This window comes from Apostichopus japonicus, chromosome 2, assembly GCF_037975245.1.
Source record: "Apostichopus japonicus isolate 1M-3 chromosome 2, ASM3797524v1, whole genome shotgun sequence".
NCBI classification, from domain to species: Eukaryota; Metazoa; Echinodermata; class Holothuroidea; order Aspidochirotida; family Stichopodidae; genus Apostichopus; species Apostichopus japonicus.
In genome coordinates, this window is record NC_092562.1 from 27641617 (window position 1) to 27669552 (window position 27936).

The 27936-nt window shown below is 35.5% G+C and overlaps 1 protein-coding gene across 2 annotated transcripts; it reads right to left on the reverse strand.

The window, feature by feature from the left end:
- Positions 1-6196: 6196 nt before the first annotated feature.
- Positions 6197-18881, reverse strand: LOC139984797 (uncharacterized). Of its 2 annotated transcripts, XM_071998855.1 has the most exons (8): positions 18742-18879; positions 15361-15504; positions 11895-12044; positions 10003-10140; positions 7681-7818; positions 7049-7186; positions 6518-6658; positions 6197-6335 (listed from the first exon to the last, which is right to left on the reverse strand). In XM_071998855.1, the coding sequence occupies exons 2-7, from the start codon at positions 15439-15441 to the stop codon at positions 6587-6589; spliced, it is 717 nt and encodes a 238-aa protein (XP_071854956.1). In that variant the 5' UTR covers positions 15442-15504; positions 18742-18879; the 3' UTR covers positions 6197-6335; positions 6518-6586. The 2 variants fall into 2 exon arrangements, with proteins under 2 accessions (XP_071854956.1, XP_071854965.1); XM_071998864.1 differs by lacking the exon at positions 15361-15504 and having other exon boundaries at positions 18742-18881.
- Between the last annotated feature and the right edge of the window lie 9055 nt (positions 18882-27936).

Consider the following 27936-nt stretch of genomic DNA (forward strand, 5'->3'; position numbering starts at 1 on the left):
AAAAATATCTCCGTAGCCGTACTGCAAACAACTTGAACGACTACAAACGTTTTCGTAATCGTCTTACGTCTGTTATCAGGCTGGCCAAAAAGTCTTACTACACCAATATGTTTAATAATAACAACCAGGATGCGAAAAGTATGTGGCGGTCAATAAATACCCTTTTACATGGTCGACAAGCTAATCGCACTCCTGAACAGATTAATTATCAGGGGGTCAGTTTTTCTAATCCATTGGATATTGGAAACATTTTTAATGATTATTTTACTACTATTGGTCCAGCCACTCAACATAAGATTCCTAATGTTCATTCTCACTACAAAATGTACCTGCAAGCACCAGTCATTGACTCTTTATTCATTATTCCTGCAACAAGAGATGAGGTCCTTAAAATACTTCTATCACTCAAGCCATCCGCTGCTGGTTTTGATGGTGTTTCTGCTATTATTGTAAAACATGTTGCCCATTCATCATGTATTCCACTCACATATCTTTGTAATCTCTCTTTTGAGCTTGGTGTTGTCCCCACATCTTTAAAAATAGCTCGAGTTGTTCCTGTCTTTAAGGCCGGTGAAATGGAATCCGTGAATAATTATAGACCCATTTCAGTTCTCCCATGTTTCTCCAAGGTAATCGAAAAAATAATGTTCTCACGGTTATATAACTTTATTGCTAAGCATAATTTACTGTATAACTATCAATTTGGTTTCCTTCCTGGCCGCTCAACTACACATGCTATTTTACATTTTACTTGTAAAGTTATGGAAGCTTTCGAAAATAATCAGTATGCTTCTGGTATATTTCTGGATCTGTCGAAGGCGTTTGATACCCTTGACCATAACATTTTACTTGAAAAACTTGGTCATTATGGAATCCGGGGAACAGTACTTCAGTGGTTCAAAAGCTATCTTGCTGATCGTCACCAGTTTGTTGTTATTAAAAATATAAATTCTGTTTCTAAGCCAATTAAGTGTGGTGTTCCTCAAGGGTCCATACTTGGTCCATTGTTGTTTATAATTTATGTTAATGACCTCTATAGAGCCAGCAAAAAATTTCATATAATCACTTATGCTGATGATACCAACCTGTTCTTTTCCAGTAATGACATTAATTTTCTATTGGATACTATACAGAATGAGTTTACATATATTCATGATTGGTTTTGTGCAAATAAATTGTCACTAAATGTTAAGAAAACTACCTCTATTGTGTTTAATACACCTTCAAAGCACTTAAATCCTAACATTAATAGTATCAGACTTTGCGGTGTTGATGTTATGCTGTCTAAGACTACTAAATTTCTTGGGGTTTATATAGATAATCATCTTTCTTGGAATAATCATATTCAGAATATTTGTATGAAAGTGTCTAAAGGCGCTGGAGTTCTTAATAGACTTCGCCAAATCATTCCCAGAAGCACATTGGTCACTTTGTATAATACACTCATACTTCCCTATCTTACATATTGTAATGTTATTTGGGGCAGTACCCATGCCTCTGGAATTCAACCCCTTTACTTACTTCAAAAGAGAGCCATTCGTTATACTTGTAAAGCGGATTACCTTCAGCATACAGCACCTCTGTTTACTACTCTTAACGCTCTTAGTATCTATGATATAAATCGTTACTATGTTGGTATTTTTATTTTCAATTGGTTACATGATAATTCTCCGTCGACTTTTCGCAACTATTTTCAGTTACGTAACGATCCTTATCCCAACCGTGCACCAAATCAATTGACTGTTCCTTACTTTAGACTTAGGTCTGCACAACTTGGTATTCGTTATGTCGGCGTAAAACTTTGGAATTCCCTCCCTACTACTATTACTGGGTGTAAAACTCTGAACACCTTCAAAAAACGTCTTAAAGAGTATCTTATATCAAACTATCATTGATTTTGTATTTTCCTTTCTTTGCCATCTTTGTTCTATTTTCTCTGTATACTTAAGCTTTCTTTCTATGTTATATTTGTAAAGAGGTGTCAACGTAAACAAGCTCTGTAGAGCTTCTTGTTGGCACTCCTCAATCTCTTGTTCTCTTGTACATTTACCCACGTCTATTGTCATAATTGCATACTTTAGTGCGAGAGATTGAAATAAAGTCTTATGAATTGAAAAAAAAAATTGAATTGATATTTGAAGTTTGTTATGTCAAGCAGAGTTGACAATACTTAATCTATCCTAGTACAGATAGTGTGAATTGTAATGACATATTACAGCTAAACCTTATCATAACAGGACTTATCTTGAGGATTTTTCATACACGAAACGTAACTAGTGATAATGACTGAAAGTGAGATTTACATAGTCTGTTCCTACACTCACTTATGTTAGCTTGTTGAAATGGTAAAATATTGTGTACAAACATAAACTTAACTACTCGAGTGGTGTTTGTTGTTTGGTTTCAAAGAAATGTAGACTACAAAATGTGCGAAATATCAACATCTCCCTCATTCAGACATTACATAATTATGTCTCTCTATTCAAATCAATTAATTGTTGTTTGATTTTGCAGAAAGTTCACAACATACTTCATTCCCGTACTTAATACTTTTGAAATAGCATTTCTTATCTGCTTAATCAGTCATCCAAATTGTAGTTTTAAGAAGATATGTTGTCCACATTTCGTGAAGTTATTATCCTAATATTAAATTCAAAGTTGTACGTTAGAGGAGGGGTGCACTCTAATACTGAAAGTATGATAAGTCATGTAAAGATCACTAAATCAACAAGCATATAAAAGTATACATAAACAGGATGCTAAAAATACTACATGGATAATTTTCTTCAAAAACTGATCATACAAACATATAACTGAAATATTTATTAATCTTGTCAACCAAAATAATGTAAATATACAAACAGTATGTAAAAATGAAATTATTTGCATAAATAGAAGCAGTTTGACTGAAACAAGTTACACTTTCCAGTTTAGTTACATTTGCTAAATTACACTGATGACAATGACTACCTCTCCATCCACTCATAAATCATGTAAAGATCACTAAATTAACAAGCGTCTAACAGAAATGGTCAAGTGTCATAGTTTGACCAATTGTTTACGTACTTTGATCACAAGTTCGGTCTGGACACACATCTGACAGAGCGGAATATGTAGCATACATGGTTTAATTATTTGCAGCGCATCGTGGTCATATCTTGCCTGGTTTCCCTTTCATGCTGCTTTCATTTTTCACTATTGACATAATTTTGAACAAATTATCTGCTTATTAGTCATTTATAACCAACTGCCGTTTTGGGCTATATCATGAATCGTGAGCCCAAGTATAAATATGTGACAAAGCATAGAAAACAGCATTATTTCCTACAGTTTCTTTGTTGTATCTAAGACTACATATCAATGACTGAAAATAAAGAAGTGATAGTTAACAGTGCATAGCTAGTATAAATCATGGACGTTTGTAGTCACCTGTTATGGAGTGATATATTGGTTGTGATTTATTGCTTTCTACTCCAGCAGTTGTCATTGACAACTGAAAGGTGTATTCTTCTCTCAATGAGACGTTAAAGGTGTAGGAGGTATTACTGACATCTATGATCACCTCTGACATTTCACTTCCTCGTTCCATGTTATTTGAGTAGTATAAGGTCAACTGAGTTACACCAGAACTGCATCTAATATCCTGACTTGATGGCATCTAAAATAAAATTAAATCAGAGGATTCAAAATGTATTTGAAATTCTAGTTTGAAAAAAAAATTGGTTCCTGTTTCTATCTTTTCCCTTCAGTGAAAGTCATATCGTGCAAATATTTCTTCAAAATTTTGTTAGCAACTGATGTATGAAAGCAATGCAAAAATCAATGTTATAAAGACAAAAAATCATACCTTTCACTCATATAGATTACATGAAACATCCTTTACAGACTCCACATTTGATTTTCTAACTATTTTGAACGAAAAAAGTACAAATTATCCATGTAGAATTTTTGGAATCCTGTATATGTATACTTTTACTATGTATATTTTTTATATGTATAAGCAAACCGAAGAATATGAATAATCTGGTTAAAGAAACATTTCCATGTAAAGCCCAAGGACCGATTCATGAGGAAAGTCCTGGGTTAAGTGCTGCCTGATTGTCCTTCCCTTGGTTGATTCCTTGTTCATGTACCCTCTCATAAGGTAATGGTTTCACACTCTGTAAACACAAGCTATGTGGTTACTACTGTTATAGCTATTATATTACTACGTGATAACTACATGTAAATATAGAATGAATTCACACCTATCCATAGACCATTGTTAACACTTACAGTGCTAATCTCTTTAGACTATTGTGCTTTAATTATCTGACATGTGTTATTGGCTAAACTACTGTTAATTTATCTGCTCGATTGAAACAAGTGACTACTTTAATTTACTCTTTTCAAGAGGTAATTACTCAACAGCATTGTTCCTCCTATTAGTTCATGTAAATTTCTAAAGTAACCAACACTATACCTGTCATATCAAAAGGAAACACATGGACTGATACTAACTTGACTCATGTTACATTCTGAGGTACCAAGTGTTTCTGAATTTTAAGCATAAATATATATCATTTTGCTCATGCATAAGTGAGAACAAACAATTTTAAGTAGAAAAACCTGCCATGATATGGTAAGACGGTCTTGTTCCCCTTCCAATGAATCCAATGTTAAATTAGTTGGACTACTTTTAAAATTATTACTATTTAAAAAAAAACAGGAAATGGAAAATTAGCAGGCAAGCAACCCTTTACAAGCAGCACAAAGATAAATTGGAGATATAATGCAACTAAAATAACTTTCATTGTCCATTTAACACCCAACTTAGCTTCTGTTAAGATTCTGGACCCCAAATCTGTAAATATTAACAAATACTTGGACTGAGCTTACATAGGTCTGTTATTACAGGAATCATTAAGAAGACCATTACATTGTAATACAATTTGATTGTATTTCCTCAAGACCGATTACTATCGGTTTCCTACATGTGCTGAGCGGTGACAAATTGCTGTCGTCATATGCAACAAACAAGTATCCCAACGTATGTAATTAGTTACTTCCAGCTGCAACAGAACCTACTATGCTATAACGGTCATATGAAAATGACCATATTTCTTTGCGTCATAATAAGAAATATGTTTTTTGGCTTATATATATTGATTATCTATGTGAGGAACAGACGGAAACAAACCAAACGAATTGTCAACATAAAAACACCAGCTTGAAAGTAAAAGCACTGTAACAGCAGGTACATACACTATTTTGTATTCTCACAACCATCTTAAATACCTGCACAAGTGGTTTTAACAACAAGTTCTGGACTCTTTGGACCTTCTTCATTCCCTTCTATAACTACAGACACACTAAATGAGTAGTTTGTATCTGGAGTGAGGTCACTGAAGGTAAAATTGAGGGTCTGTACAAGATCCGAGCTACCAGGTATCCACTCTGTGGCTGAAGTATTCTTATGGTATGGAATGTAACCAATGACTGATGGGTCCCTTGCATTGGTGTCCCCATCCCAGGCTGACCAGCTGATGGTGATTGATAAACTCCCTTTTGTTGCTTCTTCTGGAGCAGAGGTTAGAAGAGCTGAAGTAAAGATATCAAAACACTTCATAAGGCACTCATGTGCTAAATATTTATAATGCAAGCAATTGTAACAAATTCAAGAGAGTTGAGTACCAGGCAGGTAATAACATGGGTCAAATTGATACAATATATAGCAATTAACTGCTAGGCACAATTGCTTCATATGGATATATATGCAGGAAAGACAACATTTTATTGTAGAATAAGAGTATCTGAAAGTATTGATACTATTTAAGATAATTTGATGCAAATATGCAAATATAATGTCCTTATTCTACAATTGCAACATTTCAATTTACCTTCCTGGCAATTACTTCCTGTCAATCCACGAGAACATTCGTTTCGTTTACCTGTACACTGTCCTAAAATCCTGTTACATTGTCTAGAGAGACAGTTGCAGGTCTTACGGCAGTTGGCTCCAAACGTCCTCGCTAAACACTGTGATGGAACACAGACGTTTATCAGTGAAGAAGTATATTTCAATAGAAATTATATGCTTATGAAACTTATCAAGCAAAACATTGTTAGTATACAAACAGTATGCAAAGGTACTTTCATTTATAACATTTTGAATAAAAGAAGCTACACTTTCCAGTTAATGTTTGCTAACTTACCTTGATGACAACTACTGCCTCTCCATCCACTCATACAGTCTCTTGTATTTCCTGTACAGATTCCTGTAAATCTGTAACACTCTCCTGACTGACAATGACAGGTATTATCACAGTTGGATCCAAATGTTCCTGCACCACACACTGATAGTGAAAAATATTCAAAAGGATTGTGAAAGAAAACTTAAAGGTGTTTTTATAAATCTATTTCTATAACTACCAAATACAAATATAATATATTAAAATGTGTGTATCATTTGTTTTATTTTAATATCACTAAATCTAAGTCTTTCTATTGTCACGAAGGTATATTTTATCCAACTTACCTTGTTGACACGTCCTGCCTCTCCATCCATTAGTACAGCCTGTTGGAGTTCCTGTGCAATGCCCTGTAACTATGTTACATTCTCTTGAGAGACAGTTACAGGTATGTTGACATTTCGTTCCAAACTTTCCTGCAACACATTCTAATGTAACAAATGAATTGTTAATCAATAGAGAAGTTACCAAGCATGTATCTGAAATTACGATCCATTATTCACTTCATATCACAATGTTATATGCAAGTTTGTATGGATAATTAATCAGGCAACAATACACTTAGCTTGACAACTACTCACTCTCCATCCATTAGTACAGCCCGTTGGAGTTCCAGTGCGCTGCCTTGTATGTCTATTACATTTTGCAGAGCGACCGTCACATGTCTGTCAGCAATTTTTACATTTTCTTCAAAACATTCTGATGAAAGAAATATGTTTATCTAGTTACAAATTATATTAAACCTAGGTTACATTGTTTACCTTTAAATAATGCACAAACCAATGTTAGATGAATATCCTGCACATAAAAGTACTTACCATGACAATTAGTCCCTGTCCAACCCCTACTACAGTCTTTTGGTGATCCTGTACAGACTCCTGTATATCTATCACACTGCCCAGACTGACAATGACAGGTCTGTTGGCAGCTGGCTCCATAGGTTCCTTGATCACACTCTATATGTAACAAAGAAATGCAACTTATGAAGTTAATATAGCAACATATACTGATAAAAAATATTGATGAAAATACAAAAAACTAAATAGAAACGGTTGTGAAGATAGAAATAGCACAGGATACCAAAACGAATAAAAAAGTACGCTTAGAGATATAAGAAAACAACTGACAGTATGCAAATGAATGTAAAAACCTACAGCGTATAATGAAAACATAACTAACAAGCTTTTTAAGACATACAAGCAGATAAATATAGTGAAACATTTTAATAACCAGCAAATTCCATTCCTAATGCCCAAACAAGCAAATGCAAGTGTGTCCAATGTGAAAATCTTTGTATCCAAAGTTGCCAATGAGTAGGCAATTAAATGAGTAGTGTACCAACGTTTCAGTGAAGATATTTCATCGTTATTATCAATAGTTTTTCACTTAAATTTATACTACTGAAGCAACATCTTCTCATTGTCATGAAGTTACATTTTACCCAACTTACGTTGATTACAACTCCTCCCTCTCCATCCATCAGTACAACCTGTTGATCCTCTACAGACTCCTGTATATCTGTCACACTGCCCAGACTGACAGTGACAGGTCTGTTGGCAGCTGGCTCCAAAGGTTCCTCGATTACACACTATATGTTACAAAGAAATGCAAATTATGCAGTTACTTCAGCAACATATACTGATATTAAATATGGAAGAAAATACAAGGACTAAATAAAATCGGTTGTAAAAATAGAGATAGAACAGTATACCAAAACGAATAAACAAATACGCTAAAAGAAATTAAACAACAACACGCATTGTGCAAATGAAAATATAACCCAACAGTTTATAATGACAACGTAATTACCTAGCTTTTATGACATACAAGCAGATAAAGATGGTGAATATTTTAATTTCTACCAAATTTTATTCCTCGTGCCCAAACAAGCAAATGCATGTTTGACCAATATGACCATCTTTGTATTCAAAGTTGCCAATGAGTAGGCAATTAAATGAGTAGTATACTAACGTTTCAATAAAGATATTTCATCCTTATTATCAAGTAGTTGTATTCATATATTTTGATACTACAGAAGCTACATCTTCCCATTGTCATGAATGTACATTTAACCCAACTTGCCTTGTTGACAACTGCTCCCTCTCCATCCATCAGTACAACCAGTTGGAGTTCCTGTGCAATACCCTGTATCTATGTTACATTCTCTTGAGCTACCATGACAGGTCTGTTGACATTTCGTTCCAAACTTTCCTGCAACACATTCTAATGTAACAAATAATAGTTAATCAATAGAGAAGTTACCAAGCATGTGTCTGAAATTGGTATCCATTATTAACTTTTATATCACAATGTTATATGCAAGTTTGGGTGGATAATCAATCAGGTAACAATATACTTAGCTTGACAAGTACTCCCTCTCCATCCATTAGTACGGCCTGTTGAAGTTCCAGTGCACAGCCCTGTATGTCTCTTACATTTCGCAGAGCGACAGTGACATGTCTGTCAGCAGTATATTCCAAATTTTCTTCTAAACATTATGATGTAAGAAATATGTTTATACAATTTCAACTTAGTTTAAACCTAAGTTACATTGTTTACATTTAATTAATGCACAAACCAATGTCAGGCGAATAACATTTAAGTAAAATAACTTACTCTGACAATTAGTCCCTGTCCAACTACTACTACAGTCTGCTGATACTCCTGTACAGACTCCTGTGTATCTGTTACACTGCCCAGACTGACAATGACAGGTCTGTTGGCAGCTGGCTCCAAAGGTTCCTCGATCACACTCTATATGTAACAAAGAAATGCAACTTTTGAAGTTAATATAACAACATATACTGATGTAAAATATAGATGACAATACAAAGAACTAAATAAAAACAGTTGTGAAGATAGAAATAGAACAGGATACCAAAACGAATCAAAAACAACGCCAAGAGATATAATAAAACAACTGACATTATCCAAGTGAATATAAAACCCTAAGGCTTATAATGACAACATAATTAACTAGCTATTGGAGACATACAAGAAGATAAAGATGGCGAAACGTTTTAATTATTAGCAAATTCTATTCCTCATGACCAAACAAGCAAATGCATGTTTGTCCAATGTGACAATCTTTGTATCCAAATTTGCCAATGAGTAGTATACTAACGTTTCAGTGAAGATATTTCATCTTTATTATCAAATAGTTTTATTCATTTAAATTGATACTACAGAAGCAACATCTTCCCATTGTCGTGAAGGTACATGTTATCCAAATTACCTTGTTGACAACTACTCCCTCTCTATCCATGAGTACAGCCGGTTGGAGTTCCTGTACAATACCCTGTATCTATGTTACATTCTCTTGAGAAACAGTTACATGTCTGTTGACAATTCGTTCCAAACTTTCCTGCAAAACATGCTAATGTAACAAATAAGTATAAATCAATAAATGAAGTTACCAAGGATGTATCTGAAATTAGGATCCATTATTAACTTTCATACCACAATTTTATAAATGCAAGTTTATATGGATAATTAATCAGGCAACAATTCACTTAGCTCGACAACTACTCCCTCTCCATTCATTAGTAAAGCCTGTTGGAGTTCCAGTGCACTGCCCTGTATGCCTGTTATATGTTGCAGAGTGACAGTGACATGTCTGTCAGCAATATATTCCAAATTTTCTTCAAAACATTATGATGTAAGAAATATGTTTATACAATTTCAACTAATTTTAAACCTAAGTTACATTGTTTACATTTAACTAATACACAAACCAATGTCAGACGAATAACATGAAAGTAAAATAACTTACCCTGACAATTAGTCCCTGTCCAACCACTACTACAGTCTGCTGACACTCCTGTACAGACTCCTGTGTATCTGTCACACTGCCCAGACTGACAATGACAGGTCTGTTGGCAGCTGGCTCCAAAGGTTCCTCGATCACACTCTATATGTAACAAAGAAATGCAACTTTTGAAGTTAATATAACAACATATACTGATATAAAATATAGATGAAAATACAAAGAACTAAATAAAAACAGTTGTGAAGATAGAAATAGAACAGGATACCAAAACGAATCAAAAACAACGCTCAGATATATAATAAAACAACTGACATTATCCAAGTGAATATAAAACCCTAAAGCTTATAATGACAACATAATAAAAAAATAAAAAAAATAAAGAAGATAAAGCATTGTACTAAGTAAAAGAGCTGTGATAATTGAAACAGGACACCAAAACGAAATAAGGCTCAGATACATTAGAGATAGACAGACTGTATGCTAATGAAATAAAGCCCTACAGCTTATAATGACAAAATAACTATCGTTTTAATAGTGACATAAAAGCCGATAAAGGTGGTGGAGTATTGATTTCATCATGCAATCAATTTCACTCATTAGGAAGGTCACATATCAATTGTGTATATGTATGTTTCGACTGTCTTTGTGTCCCACAAATTGTAGGTGTCTGCGTCTGACATCTTGTTATAGGGTTTAACTTTCAAATATACATAGTTGCAACCCTGAATACTTGTAGTTTGCGTTAAAAACGTCTCCTTATACCCAAACAAGTAAAGGCATATTTGTCCAATGTGACAAACTGTGCAATCCAAAGTTTTGGACGAGGAGGCAACTTAATACACATTATACCAACGTCTTAGTTAAGATATTTCATCTTTAATATCAAATAAGTTGTGTGTGACCTCAAGATACCTTAACAATTACAAGATGTAAAACAAAATTTCGAATTCAATGGATCTAACTACTACATCTTTGACAAGTCTGAAAAGCTCCGTGGTCTGAAGCTTGAGCAGAAGGTATCACATATCCAAGCAGAGTTTAATACAATATCATGGATTGCTTACATTTCCGAATTAATAAAGCATACACCATGAAGTGAATCTGAGACTGATAAACAAACAAGATGACTGTTTATAACAGATTACAAACATAAATAGACCTACTAACCATGGAACTTATGACGTGACTACATCAACTGCTTAAATGCAAAGTATGACTCATCACTATGTAGGCCTATAGTAAAGCACAGAGATTACTCAACAGTCGTAAAACAACAAAGAACGCCAGTAACAAACGTGAGGACAAAGGTACAGCTGGTTTTTAAAACAATTTTTGCTATTTATCAGCATCATATACGTAAAACATAGAGCATATGATTCCTTGTGAAAAATATATTAATAAAGCAAATTTAAGGTATCTGAGCTTTATTGAAGATGAAAGGTTTTCATGATTCCACTGTCAATCACGCATTCAGCAACATCTTACGGAACAAAGAAATACATTACTTTCATATATTAAATAATTACTTATTACTCAAATCTTGACATTCTTTTACCAGCGCACCTCTTTCCAGTCTCCATTAAATTATGTAATGGCTAAAATTAGCTAAACGGCAGTCTTCAAACTGGAGTGATGTCGAGAAAAAGTTGCTGAAGGATTCATATCGTATTATTTTGATACACGATGTCATACTGCCTATGACATAAACAGTATTGAAAATAGCAACTGTAATTTTATTCCACCAATATTACTTCAAGGTGCTTTATACAACTTATCAACATACACGTTTACACCGTTCTCTAACTATTCACTCAAACGGATGTTCCAAGAGCTGGGTGAATTTATCACATTTAATGATTTTTGTAAGTCAATTGTAGACAGTTCTGTATACTAACGTTCACTGCAGTTGAGTCCTTTCCAGTCAGTGTTGCATCTGCAGCCAAATGGATGAACCAGACAAAAGAGGTAATTACGGCATCGATCGGGCTCATCAGTTTCACTACAACGGAATTCACAGGTGTGTCCAAACCTATTGCCACCACAAGCTGAAAGAGAGGCAGACATAAATTATCTGAATGAAAGAGTCTCTATATTGACACAACGATGTCAATACTACTAAGTAAGCAGGTGCGTATCCAGGGGGGGGGCGTTGGGGGCGCGCGCCCCCCGGGTAAGAAAAAGAGAAGAGAAAAAAGAGAAGAAAAAAGGAAAAAAGAGGGGAAAAAAGAGGAGGAGGAGAGGAAGGAAGGGAAAAGAAAAAGAAGAAAGAGAGAAAAAGGAGAAAACGAGGGAGTAAAAGCAAAACACGAAGACACCGGGAAGAGAAAGAAGAACGGGGACATCATTACAGCGCTGAAGGGTAGCCAGTGACGGATCAATGATTTCGTAAAAGTGTGGCTCACCCTACCCCTTACACCGACAACTTCATTTTTTGACGTTTCCATTTTCCTCTCTCACTAATGATCTATATATATACTATATATGGTCTATCATAACGCGTGTGTAGAATTGTGCTATGAAACCAACTGTGGCTGGTCTCGAACTCGACCGTGTCGTCGGGGAACATGACGCATTTTGGGATGGGGGCGACCGCCTGCCCCCCCCCCATTCAGCATTTTTTTTTTAAATGATATCGCTAAGTAATTTCAAAATAGAAAGTGCTTAGAGGCAACTTACAAGGCCTGGGAAGTGTCATTTCCAGCGATCTGGGAGACATTTTCGGCCAAAATTTGCTTGTACGCTTCGCGCCAACCTATGGTGGCGCTACGCTTAGATAATTTGCCTACAGGCTTCGCCCCTCCCAAATTCCTCGCTACGCGCCTGTTCGAATTTGTAACGCAAACAGCAGATATCACATCATATCAGTGAACATGAAAATGGCGTTCCAGGATGAAAAGCCTCAAAACTGTCCGACTTGCCTGAAAAAATAACCAAAAATTTTCGCGCGCCAAGCGCGTTCAACATGTTCGTGACAATATCATATAAGCAAGCATCGGTTATTACATCGCATGCCATCATGTACCGTACGGTCCGTTAAAATTGCGCAGTATACCGCCAGATGCTAATGTAAACAACGACATGTCTCATGTAGATGTATAAAAAGCATGGAGGTCCAATTATGTCAAAACTCTCTTTTACATTAGTAATGGCGAATTAGGGCCTGCACCCCGCCGCGCAGTGGCGGAGCGTCCATATGGTCAGGGGGCGGATGCCCCCTGACGGACTCAAATGGACTGCTGGCGCCTTTTTCAGCTCTTTACCACTTTTACTTATTCTAGATTATTGACTTTTTTATTGCGCTCTCATCTACTTATTGACATTTGTCACATTTTGTTGGTGTACTGTAATTTTCTGACAAAATGGCAATGACACCTATTTATTCTTCGTTATCTGCAAATTAGCAAGGCCCGGAAAGGGTCATTTCCGGCGATCTAGGGAGTATCTTTACTCAAAAATTTTCTGTACGCTACGCGCCAACCAGTGGTGGCGCTCCGCTTAGATAGTGTCGAAAGCGCCCCTTCAGACCATTCTCGCCACTCCTGACCAATACCCCTAGCTCCACCACTGCCGCCGCGCCTCCTACGCCTATGTGTGTAGTGTTCGGTTTCGGAAATATCTGCTATTTTTCATTTCCTTCAACCAAGTTTCATAATAGCCGTTATAACAGGTTTTAATATTTGTACACCAATAAATTAACTGTGTCTGAATTTTCGAAAATTTCTGACCAACATTCTACATCACACTTCCCGCTACTCGTGCAATTTTGACCGGTCTGTTAGGGGTTGAAGGAAGTTTTTTCCTGTATTGGTTGTCCATAGATGAAATTTTGTACAACATTATGGGTATGTTTTGAAGTGAGTTTTTTCACGAGAAATGTGAATTTTCAATTCTGAACAAATATGGGGCTTAAAACCTTGAAAAGTGGGGCTGACGGGTATTGTGGGCCGCGACGTAGAATCACCTACAAAAGCAAAGACCCACAGGAGATGCGATCAGGTCGAACATGATGTGTGCCGGATTGACAATCTTCAAAAAGGTTATGGATGGAAAAAAAAAACTATTATGAAATACTTGGTTCTCAGGCAAAAAGTGTACATCTGGTTGGTCATTTCAAGCCCGAGAAGTGCCGTTTCCGGTGATCTGGGGGGTTTCAAAACAAGAAATTTTCTTGTACGCTGCGCGCCAACCGATGGTGGCGCTCCGCTTAGATAGTAATTCGCGCCCCCCTGGTTTGAAAATCCTGGATAAGCGCCTGGTAAGTAGTATTTTTGAAATAAGATCGCAATTGACCAAGCTGAGACCCCCTCCTAGATTAGCATGCAATTATTAGGGTGATTAATCAAATCTAGGCATTTTCTCATATTGCCTAGTTTCACGCGTTTTAGCGATCGTCAGACAACTCTCGTCAGAGTTGTATACATGTACACATATTCCGCTCTGTCCACTGGACATAGAGCACTCTGCGCCAAGATAGACGCCAACCAACCCTCTCTCTCTCTACCTCTCTCTCCCTCTCTCTCCACCTCTCTCTCTCTCTCTCTCTCTCTCTCTCTCTCTCTCTATATATATATATATATATATAGATATATATATATATATATATATATATATATATATATATATAGATGTTTCCTGTACTACCATACCTTAATGTACCCTAAATTTATTAAATTATTAAATGTACAGTAGATAATAATTATAAATAATAAATATACAATGCCTATTGTACGAAATGTTATGGTATTTCTAAAACATTGTAAAGCTACACATTTCAAGTACAATTCTTCGGCAAGCAGTCCCAGTTGATCTGGGTTAATTAATTATTTTCTCAATGTTCTTGGTTAAGAGATTATTGAATAAATAGTTTTATTTTCAATAAAAATTGCCAAATATTTCAAGAAATCATGATCAATTTAATCAGACACTGAGATATTCAGAGATTTCAAATTCACATAAACAGGACAGTGTAGGATGCACTTACAGTATGTGTTACAAGCAGTAGCATTGGATTTCAATTTTAATATCATAGAGTCACAGCATGGTCAGACTTCAGAATTTTTATTTCTTGATTGAGAGCAGCAAGGAAAACAAGTTCCTATTTGCTTCCTTAATCGCTATATTTAGTCTTTCCAATTTACCGTTGTGTCAAGTATGTTACTTCATAAAAAAGAACAAATTATAAAGATTTTATTTTAATTTCACAAGCCTTTTGACATAGTAGGTTTTAAATATTTGAACATCATGGTAAGTCGTTTTATGTTACAATTATCCCAATCCATGCCAAGAAAGAATCAGCAATACATTGCTCTTAATCTGTGAAAATTGATCTTTACAATATTTCAAAATTTATAAACTGCATACTCTTATCAATCTGACAGTTAATTCCTCTAAATCCAGGAGCACAAATACAGCTTCCAGTGTCTTCATCACAAATGCCTCCATTAAAACAAACTCTGCAGACTTCAGAGCAACTATTGTCCAGGTTCCATCTGCCTTCTGGACAAGCTGATTTTGAGATTCACAGGGAAACAGGTCAACATAAATTAAAGTGATAATAAAATATATCAAATAACGAGATGTTCTAAGAAACATGTATGTTTACAGACAACTTTTCATACATGATATGCCAGATAATGAGTTATACCACTGATTCTTGTTACTGTAGTTTCAAAACTATTTACAAAATTCAGCAATGTTCTTGCTACTATATGATTTCAAATGTTGCATCCTGTGGTTGCATGCCCAAAAGCCTTATCGACATCTAATGATACCAATAAAAACATCATTGTGTATATTCCTTATGCCCACACAAAGCTTCGTTATGAGTCATGCTCACATGTTTGCCGTGTCAAATGTTCTGACAATAGGATTAGACTACGTCTAGTCGTAACCTGCAGAAAACGAACTATACCAAAGAGGGAAACAAGCGGAAGTTGTTAACAATGAATGTCATAATTACGGCACTTACACACGCTCAGTGACAGCATTACTGAAATCCCATACTGTATGCCAGTAGCATTTAATGGAACGATCAGCAGGAGTCCCCTACATAGACAGTACAAATGCATTAAGGCTACACTGTGACTAACAATCACTTTTGTTATCTGCAAGGTATTCGCATGCTGACCTTAGTGACCTATGAACTTAACTTTACAAGTAATCATGCAAGAAGCTATTAAGAACTTATCTCATGTGTTTATCAATTCATCTTTAGTGCTGGAACATCACTGATGGTAACGCCATATGGTGGCTCAATTGACTTTTCAGTCCACATGTACCACTCATCATGGTATTCACACACATTGGCCGCAGTTCACACTGCCATTTATTATTCCAACTATGTACTCACACTAGACAAACATTTTCCGATATCAAGCAAGAACTAATTCTTCCAAGTTGTTTTGATTGGCAGCTCTAGCTGGAATTAACCTCAAATATCTCAGATGAGTAACAAATTGATTCAGACAAATTTAACACTTGCTATGATATAACAAATAAATGGCTGAGGCCTATTATTAAGGCATAATAGTATAAACAATTAATATCCCTGTACTGATGAGCAGTAGTTCTCTGAGAAGTTATCAGCCACCTGACCTTCTGACCTTCTTTATTGTGGTCCAGATTGATCAATGAATACCTACTATTCCCCCCCCCCCCCACCACCCTACCACAAGTACTAGCATTTCCTAGAAACGTTAAAATTTTGGCACGTGATTACTAGTAAGAAGGTCATGCAATGAATAGTTTAAATTGTGTTAGAGGGAAGAACTAGCTACTCCTTGTTTTCAACATTACATATGTTTGGTATGTTACAAATGTTGATAGTAATCGTTTACGTTCATTGTGAACAAGACAAAAATAATTCAACCAAAAACGTATTAAGTTTTAGTTTATTCACACCTCACATTTGTAAGCATTCATGTTTTCGTCAAATATGAGCACTTTGGTTATTTATGTTTTCGGATGTTAAAAAGATGTTGAAAGAAAATGGGAATTTTATTTGATTTTCTCATATTTATCTACATAGGTCACTTTTCTACATAAAATCACTAGATTTCAACAACAAAAATCGTAGTTTAACAGTCTCTAACAATAACCACCAACCTTGCATGATCAGAGCACGATGATATAAGCCTACTGTGAAAACATCAATTGAAATGCTTTAAGACTTTTGACAAATTTGTGGTCACGTAAAATTTTGGCAATTTCTTCATGTTTGAGGTTCTTTTTCTCACCAATTGAACATCCAACTATTCTCTTTTTACAAACATATAGAACCTCCAATAGAATAATTTTATTCCTGAATTGTCACCAACATAGCTATGCAAGAGCTGTAAAGTTCTTACTTTTTACGTAAAATTTCATGGTTACATCTATTCCATGATTAAATTGAGAGGTTTTAAAGTTTATGCGATATGCAAAAGTTGTCGTCTTTAACAGCAAGAGTGAAATGTCAAAATCATGAATCAGGTTGAAAATAACTGATTATTTACAGTATTCTAGAAGAGATCTATTATGTCCCTGTGTTTACAAAATAAATCAGGAGGTATTTTGCCTAACTTTTGTATGAAAACTCCTGAAAGTTTGAGATGTACATATTTGCGTGTTTTAGCCTTTGGGTCATCATTTACCAAATCAAAAGATTTTGGAGAAGTTTGTAATTAAACCTTATCCTTATATAGTATGAAATTATATTAACACTTAAAGTTACAAGGAAAATTCACAGCAAATTACAGCTCTCACGTGATTATGTTTTTGGAGGGGGTCGAGTAACTGCTATCTGTGATTAGGGAGTGGCTCACATTTATGCTGAATTTAGATCAGCAATTGGTTAACTTATAATTTAGTTAGTTGACATGTTCCTTCGATTAAGGCAAAGATTTTACCCAAACCCAATATTATGTAAAACTTACAGACTTATATATTGTAGGGGGCAGACCTTCAAGGGTAGAAGGCAAATGTAATGTCTGAAATGAGGTTTCCATTAAACAACCTCTCCAAGTAGAAGAAATTATTGCAATATCCATGCATGTTGGAATTCTACCCCTACGTGCTACTACCATGCATGAAAATAAAATTACTTCACTAGAGGTCAGGAAAAAACTTCAAACTGTTCTCAAATGTTTAGCAATACAGTACTCTCAATCAGTTCAATAGCTACTAAGTGATGCATTAGAAATCGATGCAATTAAACTTTCCCTAAGTCAAGCTAAAGGGAGATAAAACTACAGATTACACTAGCTGGATAAACCAAAATTATCCATTTTATTTATAGAAAATGTATTTCCTATTTAAGGGTGTGAGTACAAAGGCAAGGGATAAAAAGGGACAAGTTTAGACTTAACATACTATTAGCTGAAAGGCTGAGCTGATACGCTACTTGCTTCTAATTAATGTGACAATTTAGTTTAATGCTAGTGACAATGGTAAATGTCTGATAAAATATCAAATTTCCGGTATGAACTAGTCCTAACAGAGCCTGATAAACATTGACAAGGCTATAACAGTAGGGATTGCCACCAAACTAAGGATTAAACAGTTCAGTTCATGAAAAAGAGCAACGCTTGGAAACCTCAGGTCGGAATTCAGTTTAAGCATTGTTTCAAATTCTTTTTGCCAGTTTTTTTTTAAATTATTCAGTCAGTATTCTGTCTTCAGTATTCCTTTTCTTTAAATACAAAATAAGTATAATTAGTATAATTTCAAAGACAGATGATAGTCTGTAAGATAAAAGTTCTTTACCTCTCACTATCAGTCTCTGTATGCAATGCTTTGCTTCATCTCTCAATCGATTTCGAAAACATCCATAGATGGCAGCATCATCACTTTGTATATTATGTGCAATGTTGTATGTGAGACTAGATTGCTGACTTCTTTGTATGACATCATCTTTAAGCCACCTGGGAGCATATTTCACATCATATCTTCCAATCTGAGTCATCATAATTTGAACATCAGGATCCCCAAGAGCCACAGTTTTTGAAAATAATCTATCACGTGGGGTGAAATGAGCTACAAAGGGAAAGGTAAATTGACCCAAATAAATTCACTCAAAAGTACATCCCGAATTATAAAAACATGTTCTTGTTTATATGTACCTATTGACAAATATACTGTACATTTAAAACAGACAATAGCTCACCTAATAAAGCATTTAAAGCAAAGAGAGTAAAGTAAAAAGCGAATAGGCTGATAGTTACTAATTACCATAAAAACGTTATTAGAAATTATCTCCATGGGTCATGTTATTACCATTTAAATGATTGTACTAGTTTGGTGTGCATTACAGGGTATACCGACAATCAGCAATTTAAATTCTCAATTTAAACTTAATAATTCATGCACAAAATTGAGCACTATTTAAAGAGGATATATAAAAAAAGGTTTGTAATAGACTTACCATCTCATGAATACTCCTATTACTTCAGTGTTTCTTCTTCCTTGCTTCCTTGCTCTACATCCAAACACACCAAAATCATTATTGTTATTGTTGTCCAATGTAACTTTCCAGTGTGGGTAATTACCAGATGTTTTAATTGGATCTGGAGGGTAAGGATTTAGGTCAGGACTTCTAGTATTCCTTGTATTTACTGCTCTGAATGACTCCACTGTAGCTCCTTCATGTCCATCACTCAAATAACGCTGATATTCTGTGTTTGGTCCATTTGAGTTAAAATGTCCCTTCAGTAACATCGTTATCCTCACTTGTTCTATTGGATAAAATAAAACATATTAACAACTACACCCTGCAGGAAGCCATGATGATATTTATATTAATTTCTGATCTTAGAAAAGACTCATGGGGCATTCACGAAAATCAAGTCACATCTGTTGATGTACAGACGATGCTAATACTGTGATCAGAGACAAAAGTATCCATTAAAAAATGGTGCTTGTGAGCAACAATAACCATTTTGTAATACTTTATGAACAATGTCTTTGACTAGTCAGACCTTTACCCACTGACCATATATGTTCTGTTGGTTCTTTTTTTTACGTGTCACGTCACCAGTCACCACATACAAAACAAATTATATTTAACGGTTATAATGATATAATGTAATGTACAGACTGTAATGTATACCTTGTTGTCCGTTACACAGAAAAAAGGGACAAAACAGGAAAGCGCACAGAATAAAAGGAGACTTGATGCTCATTGTGAGGGATCTAAAGAAGGAAAAACAAATAATAGAGATTGGAAATCCATTTTGAAGATTCACAAAGAGAACAAAAGTGTTATGGTCTAATTGGATGAATATAATTTTCTACAGTACTTACACACTGAGTATGGTGAGGTCACTGGTGTAATACACATAAATTTAAGTAATCCTGCACAATATGCTCAAATATCAGCAAGCATATACTGCAACTGCTAACCTCGGATCTTTTGTTTTATTTTCATTTCATATCATTTCATTTAAAAATTTCCAATGAACTAATTCCTACCCATATATAGCTTACATAGAACACATTTTATATCATTTAAATTCATAAAACATTTTCTCTATACTGCCTGTATAATTTGGGATTTATACTGTACGACTGATGAAGCATTATTCAAGTATTTGTTAGGATGAGTTAGTTTACAATTTCCATAAAATATATACAGATCTGTAATAAATATGAAGAAGGAATAGAAGATCCAACCAATGACTGATCAAACTTGTAAAGACACAGGCCTTACTAGTTACAAAAGAAAACATAAGAAAAAAGTTTGAAGAGGATTTGTAAGTACATTTAGCAGTTATACAGATCGGCACCATAAATTGTTACGTGTGTGCAAATATCTTCTCTGCTCAGTTTAACCATACACCCCTATGCTGTTCATATAGGTAGAGATAAGGATGTATTTCAACATTAAAATTAATAGAATGATCAATAGCGCCCAGAACTAAATTTTCAACGAGATATATACATATATTATTCATACAAATTGTGTTAATATTGTTTAAAAAAAGACGAGTATCTTACCAATATTGTCTGAAGTTGAGATAATACGTTCAACACTTTTTAGAAGAATATGCAAACTATAGAGAGTAAAGGTACGCCAAACTCTCCATATAATGTTACAATAAGAACTTCTTTTTAACGTAAATGCATTGTAAAAAATATTAAGGAGAACAATAGTTTGAAGCAAATTCCATTAGTGTTTTTTTTAATGCCTGCTACTTTATTACAAACATTATTAATTCAAATTCTACTTTAGATTATCATGAAAAGGTACTCCCACACACTTATGCCTAATTCGATGAATTCCAGTATTATTATTTTTTTTATATTAGTTAGCTTTGCATTCCTAGTATGAAATATAATAGAACTTGGGTTTTCCGTATCTAAGGAAAGATCAGTACTACACAACCATTCATGGACAGAACAGAGTAGACTTTTGACCGTGCATGCATGCCCCTGCTGCCAGCGAGCTTCCGTTTCTACTCTCATACAAGATAGTTGTAAAGCATAACATGTCGATAGCTTCCGTTTCTACTCTCATACAAGACAGTTATTAAGCATAACATGTCGATGATGCGGTATATCATCCATGTAGATAATACATAAGAATTCAAAAAATGGATCCTGGTGGAACTCCGCAATCTTTGTCACTACCCCCCCCCCCCCCAATATTGCTTAGAAACACAAAATATGTAGCAACAGTGACTCTCCGCCAAACAAGTGCATCCATACCGTCGGACCGTTCTAACGTACCCTACAGTAGGTCTACATTTGTCTAGGTGAATCGAAATAATGAAACGTTTCTTCAGTCAACACAACTTACAATAGATTTTCGAAGACAGATTAATATTTAATCTTGTTCTCGACTGATTACCTTTCGCTCCTTATTGCAGCCACAGCTGCAGCCGCAGCTCCTTGCGTTTTCTATCGGGACACCTGTCAAATCCTTTCTATGATTCATTGAGTGTACTATACAGTCGACTGTAATCGAGCGGGTCAGATCTGGCGCTGTTTAGGAACACATACATGGGTACATTCTAAAAATACCGTGGGCGCGACAGATATCCGACAAGAAGGATTGGATCTCGTTCTTATTCTGGGCATGTATGCAGAGAGAATACCAAGATATTATCGATCTATAGTGAGCTATATTGATATGTAAAAATCACTGCATTGATCTCCCAACTTGTTTTTTAAAATCATAGACATGAGGGTATATGTTTGCAGTCATACATAAAATGCGTAATTGGCTACTATGTTGGACAAGAAATTGTTCTCTTTTTTTACTCCTTTTGACTCAATGCCCTACGCTATTGGATGCATTATTGACTCAGTTGTAAGGATGACCGTAGACCTTGAAAAAAAAAAAATTAATTTGGGGAGAAGGGGTGGGTGATTTGTATAGCTTAAACGTCGGTTTCAGTGGCTGAGCGTAATGTTATTTAAATGTTTCTCTTCAACGTGATTATTGGTACGAAACATGTTTGCACTAACATTACCGACAGTGGTTGAGTGCAGACCCGTAGCCAGCATGAAGCATGGGTGGCCCTGCCCTCCCCCCCATGCAAGGGTCCGTGCCCCCCCCCCCCTTGTAAAAAGATGGTAGGGAACAAATTGCGTGAAATTAAACGAATAAAATTTTTAAAATTTTGTTGTTTATATGAATTGCAATTTGTTGTTTAGTTTGAAGAATTTAATTTCGAAGAGTATAGTTTGCAGCCTCCCTTTCCAACCGCCCTGATTCCCACCCGCCCGTTCCCACCTACTATAGTACGTCTGTGCTGAAACTGCAAACTCTTAATAGAGGTCCTGTATAGGCTACTGTAATTTTCACCAGGTTCTCCATTCTACTGTAGTACATGTAATGTATACAAATAATACACGCGTTTCTACACCCCTTCACACGCGCGTTTCTACACCCCTTCACAATACATTAGAAAAGTTGCACAGTGATCATACACTCTGGACACATTGTTGTAAAGTTGTTTTAGTTGGAGCTTTGCCTACCTACAATATGGATCGCTCCCTTGTCAGGGGAAGTCTTCAGCCCTTACCTCTTCCTCAGGATGCCCATCAGATCTGGGCAAAGACTTGCACAGAGACCAATTTTAGCGTCATATCCGCCTACAAAATTTGTGGCAAGGCACAGATCATTCAATAAGGGGTGGTATGATCAATACCCATGAATAGAGTATTCAATTTCAACGGAACGGGTGTTTTGTTATGCCTGTAGAAACTTTGCATTAATTAGATCATTAAAAGATAGAACATTCACCCATACAAGGATTTCATCAGTGGAAATCTGCAATGGAGAAGGGGAAAGGTTTCGTTAAGCACAATGGGTCATAGGCTCACATCCAGGCTATGAACTTGTGGAGAGAAAGAGATATCCAAAGTCCTTAGGGAAGTGGGGTTCATCAGCAACTGTGAGAAGGACAACTGGAGAAAAATATGTACTATCTTTGCAGTATCTGTGATGTAATTAAATTTGAGGCCATGAATGAAATGGCATTTCGGGGAAATAACGAAACCGTGGGGGAATTGCAAAAGCCGGACGATTTCTTACTCGGGGAAAAGTTTAAGCAACTTCTGTTGTGCACAGCAGAAAGAACGGCAAATGCTATAATTGACGTGATTGAAAAGGCAGGACTGTAACCTGAAAAGATTATTAGCCAAACATATGCCGGAGCTAGTGTTATGTCAGGAAGATTGGATAATTATGATACTATTAATTATGATATTATATGCGACTCGCTCTCGAACACAATTATGCGTTATATTTATTTTCTCATAAAATTATTTGTGCCCCCCCCCCTTGATACTATGGTGCCTCTCCGTGTAAAAAATCCTGGTTACGGGCCTGGTTGAGTGTAAATGTTTCCTTTATTCACCTAGGTTATTTCCCAAATTTATGAAAGTTCTGAAGTTAAAAACAGTTTGTTCCAAATACACGATTGGTGTATAATTCATATTATGTCAGAAGAAACACGACTCACAGGTACATTTTACAATAGGAACAACCACAATTGCTATCTGCGATTTAGTTGTTTCAAAAGAGCGCCCTTACTTCACATTTTTTTTCACTTCACCAACAAGAAACGCCCAAAGTACCAAAATAATGCCAAAAACGTTAGGCCTACATTACAAAACACACGTCACACGTCTTCGAGACAAACGTTCGTCATATCACTGCCAGTGTTGGTGAGATAAACAAATGATCCGTTTTTAGTTTTCTGAAGCTAACACTTTGTTTCTACATATTGAAATTGTATTAGAATAACTAACCATGTGTTGTTTATCCATGGGAAATGAGAAAGAATTATCGAACGACCATTCAAGTAAGAATTTATTTATATCAAAATCCTAACAAAAAAAAAACAAAAAAAAACACAATGGAAATTTGCCCTAACAGTATAAGAATGATGTTCGAGCTTAGATGTATTACTTAGAGTGGTAAAATAAACGTTTCTTTGTGGGAAAGCAGATGTATTATGCAATTTTATTTACGAATATCTTCAATGACTGGTCGTCCATCGCATGTTGTACCAAACTTTCATTGTGGAAGGGCGTTATCGAGTCATAAAGTGAAGCATAAGATCCCCTAGTGTGAATAATAATCTTGAAAAGATTTGAAACTTGCTAATTTCGCATAGTTTACAAACATCACTGATCCCTTATAGCGTATCATTACATATGTATGTCTAGTCTACTCACAACTCTGTTGACATTTTGTTAGCATAGGACTTCAATAACAATGGGCAAATTAATAAACCACTACATTGGATAAGGCCGAACGCTGGCCATTGACGGCACTTCAACGTTCAGTGTTGTTACGGAGACAGGTACAAATTTGTGAGAAGAGTTAAAGGAAAGTCAACTAAGATGATATAGAAACGTTAGGTATAAGTTAACATAATTTATTTGCTTCATTTTGCAATATCGATAAATAATACAAATGAGGGATACGTTTCACACACTCAAACGCCCATACTGGTAATTTGCAAATTGCACAGTATTAGGACTGAACTGACAGAATCACTACTTACGCGCACGTCGTAAGCGACATTTGTGAGTTCGCTTTCCAGAAGAAACGATTACTTCCGAGAAGTTGGCGAGTTCCCTTCCAGTAGGATCCTTGAAATTAGGTTAAAAGTAAGCGGCAAGTTTAACAGATCGAACATTAAAATCAATCACGGGGCCATGTGATTTTCATTACAAATAACCTGTCACCTGACACGTGAGTATATATAGATATTCAATCCTTTATCCTATGGTCAAACCGAGTACTAGTTCAGGAGGCTTGACCTACACGAGGTCGGTATAAAAGAAACAGGTGCATTTTGGGCGAACTTCTTTGCTTAAATTTGTGTACAGGTACCGGTATAGGAACGACGGATATCAAAAGGTAAGTCCTATCTAGTTCTGCAAAACTTGACAAGTTGCAGTCTATGAATTTGATGATAGCAAGGCCGTGTGTTGATCACTAATAGGATACACAATTTTGTTCATAATTATTGAGAGAGGGATCTTTCATAGTTTCAAGGCAGGCTACTTGTATTTTCTGAAGTATACTCTTTTCATTTGGGGAAACTTCATAAGGGAAACCTTGAACTAGTCAGTCACCCAGTGAGTGAATATAAAAGTTCATCAGGCGTATTTGCAGCTTGCGAGTGCTTGCACGCGAGCATCCTACTTCAATTCATATATGTTAAACAGTACGGATGACACACATAAGGACCGATATGACAGCGAGCTCTAATATAATGCTGGATGGTCACAATATTTATAATACGTACATAACAAGCAGAAGTTTCATGAATATGAATTAATACAAAATTTGAATTAATAAATACAAACATACACAAATTATATCAGTATTACAATGTATGCCCACATTTGCATTGTAGTTATAATAACAAATCAGCAACAACCATCATAAAACCACTTAAAAACAAGCATGTATCTATAGCGTGATGATTCTTATCTCTAAACATACAACAATAACAACTAATGTCAAAGAGGTAGTACGTAATATAAGAACATAACCTTTTGCTGCTTTCATGGTAACTTTCAAGGCTATTAATAAAATACTCTCTGAATAAAGATTGAAAAATGTAACACAATATGTTATTTACATGAATGAACAATATTTATTTTGATCTTCTACAGCCTTAGTTCAAGAATCCTTTTCTCCTGTAATGACTGTGTGAAATATGGTAGTATATCACACAAAAGGTACGTACACTTATTTTGCAAGCAATATCTAAATGACTTGGAAAACCATGCATTTCAATACCTATAAATGAAAATACAAAATACCATACATTTTTGTTTCCCGCAACAGATTTTAAAGTCATTAGGAGCTAATGAAATTATTTTACAAACTTAGCTTTCTCTGTGATTAAAGAAACTTAACTTTTGAATTATTTCATAGAGTACTTTTAATATATCCCACTTAATGAAACTTTAAAAGTGTTGTATTGCGATTGGTTATAATAGGCTAAGTACCTACGAACATACATATAATCATAGGCTATTGTAGAAAGCCCATGGTATCTGGCTGGTTATAATCTCAAATCAGCTTTGATGGTTTGAACGATAAGCAATAAAAGCTGAATCAAGACATTTTTTGTCGTCCAATATTTTTTCTATGGATTTTTTTAGTTTTATGAATTGTGCCATTGCCTCCAGTCAGATTTCAGGCAGCAAACTTTGACATTGGGTGGGGTTGGGGCATATGATTGAGGCTACTCACCAACACCCATCTCCACTAGGGGCACTGAGAGCTGAGGTGTGCCCCAGGGACAATTATGTTATGTTTTTCATAATTTCCTTTGCCACATGAAAATGAGAAAACATCCTTTTATCTCATACTTCACATGTGCTGCCCCCCCCCCCAATTTGACCCAGGGTGTAGGTATGTAACCATCACCTCTACCCCGTCCTTCTAGTGCTAATGCCCACACCCCATCTCAGGTTCATACCCATGGTATGGACCCAAAATTTTTAGTATTCAGTTTTAAGAGCATGAGGAAGCATTGTAGTTCATTCATAATTCTAGGAATGGAGATATTTCTGTCTTTAATTTGTCGTATAGTGTGGCACAAAATTGGTTAGATATTCTAAAATGGCCACAAAGTTGCAGAACAATGCACTTTTTACAGCATCCCTCTTTGCAGGTTTAATATGTAATTAATCGAAACAAGTTATACACAACGTGTGCCAATCTCTGCCATAAAAGTTTTCTCATAATAACGGAGCAGAGATAAGCAGTCAGTCTCCGTTTAATTTTAGAGATGCTCTGGTTTGCTCCACTCTATAGATTCTTTCAAATGTTAGGACATGTTTTGGCAAACATATGTAAATTGTTTTAAATTGTTCCGTTATGCTGTACCTTTACTGTCTTGTAAGAAAGGACATAATGCCAGTGGCATAGCTAGCGAGAGGTGGGAAAGGGTTTGAATGCCAGAATGTTTTTGGGACGCGATGGGGGTGTTACTCTAACGAATGACAATTGCGTTACACATAACAAATGACAATATGTTGTACACACTAAAAATTGCGTTAATTAAAACGAATAACAGTAATGAGAGCACAGACATTTGCTTCAACCGGATGTCAAAGTTCAGACTCCGTAGGTATATTAAAGCCACGCAAACCTAGTGGACGCGAAGTGTGTGGCTTACAGATCCAGTTGAGTACGGACAAGATACAAACGCACCTTATAGTAAGCGAAATTTTAAGTCTGATTTTTACAAGTAAATTTAACGTCATAAGAAACTAACGATACTATCATCTTGAAACATCTTCAGTTATCGTTCTTTATGATGAATCTACAGAGGTAAATGTCAAAAGCACAGCAATCAAGCGCATTCTCACAAAAAAAAAACTTTCCCTGTGGTTTCTATCAGTAAATCACACCAAAACCCTGCAACCACGTAACATGTGATTTTCCTCAAATCATTTTTGCGCAGAAAACCAATAACC

Coding starts and splice junctions, on each gene's coding strand:
- LOC139984797 (XM_071998855.1), bottom strand. CDS start 15,441: ATGGAGGCATTTGTGATGAAGACACTGGAAGCTGTATTTGTGCTCCTG. Junction 10,141..11,894: donor AGGACTCAACTGCAGTGAAC/GTTAGTATACAG, acceptor TGTTACATATAG/AGTGTGATCGAGGAACCTTT. Junction 7,819..10,002: donor GACAGGGACTAATTGTCAGG/GTAAGTTATTTT, acceptor TGTAACATATAG/TGTGTAATCGAGGAACCTTT.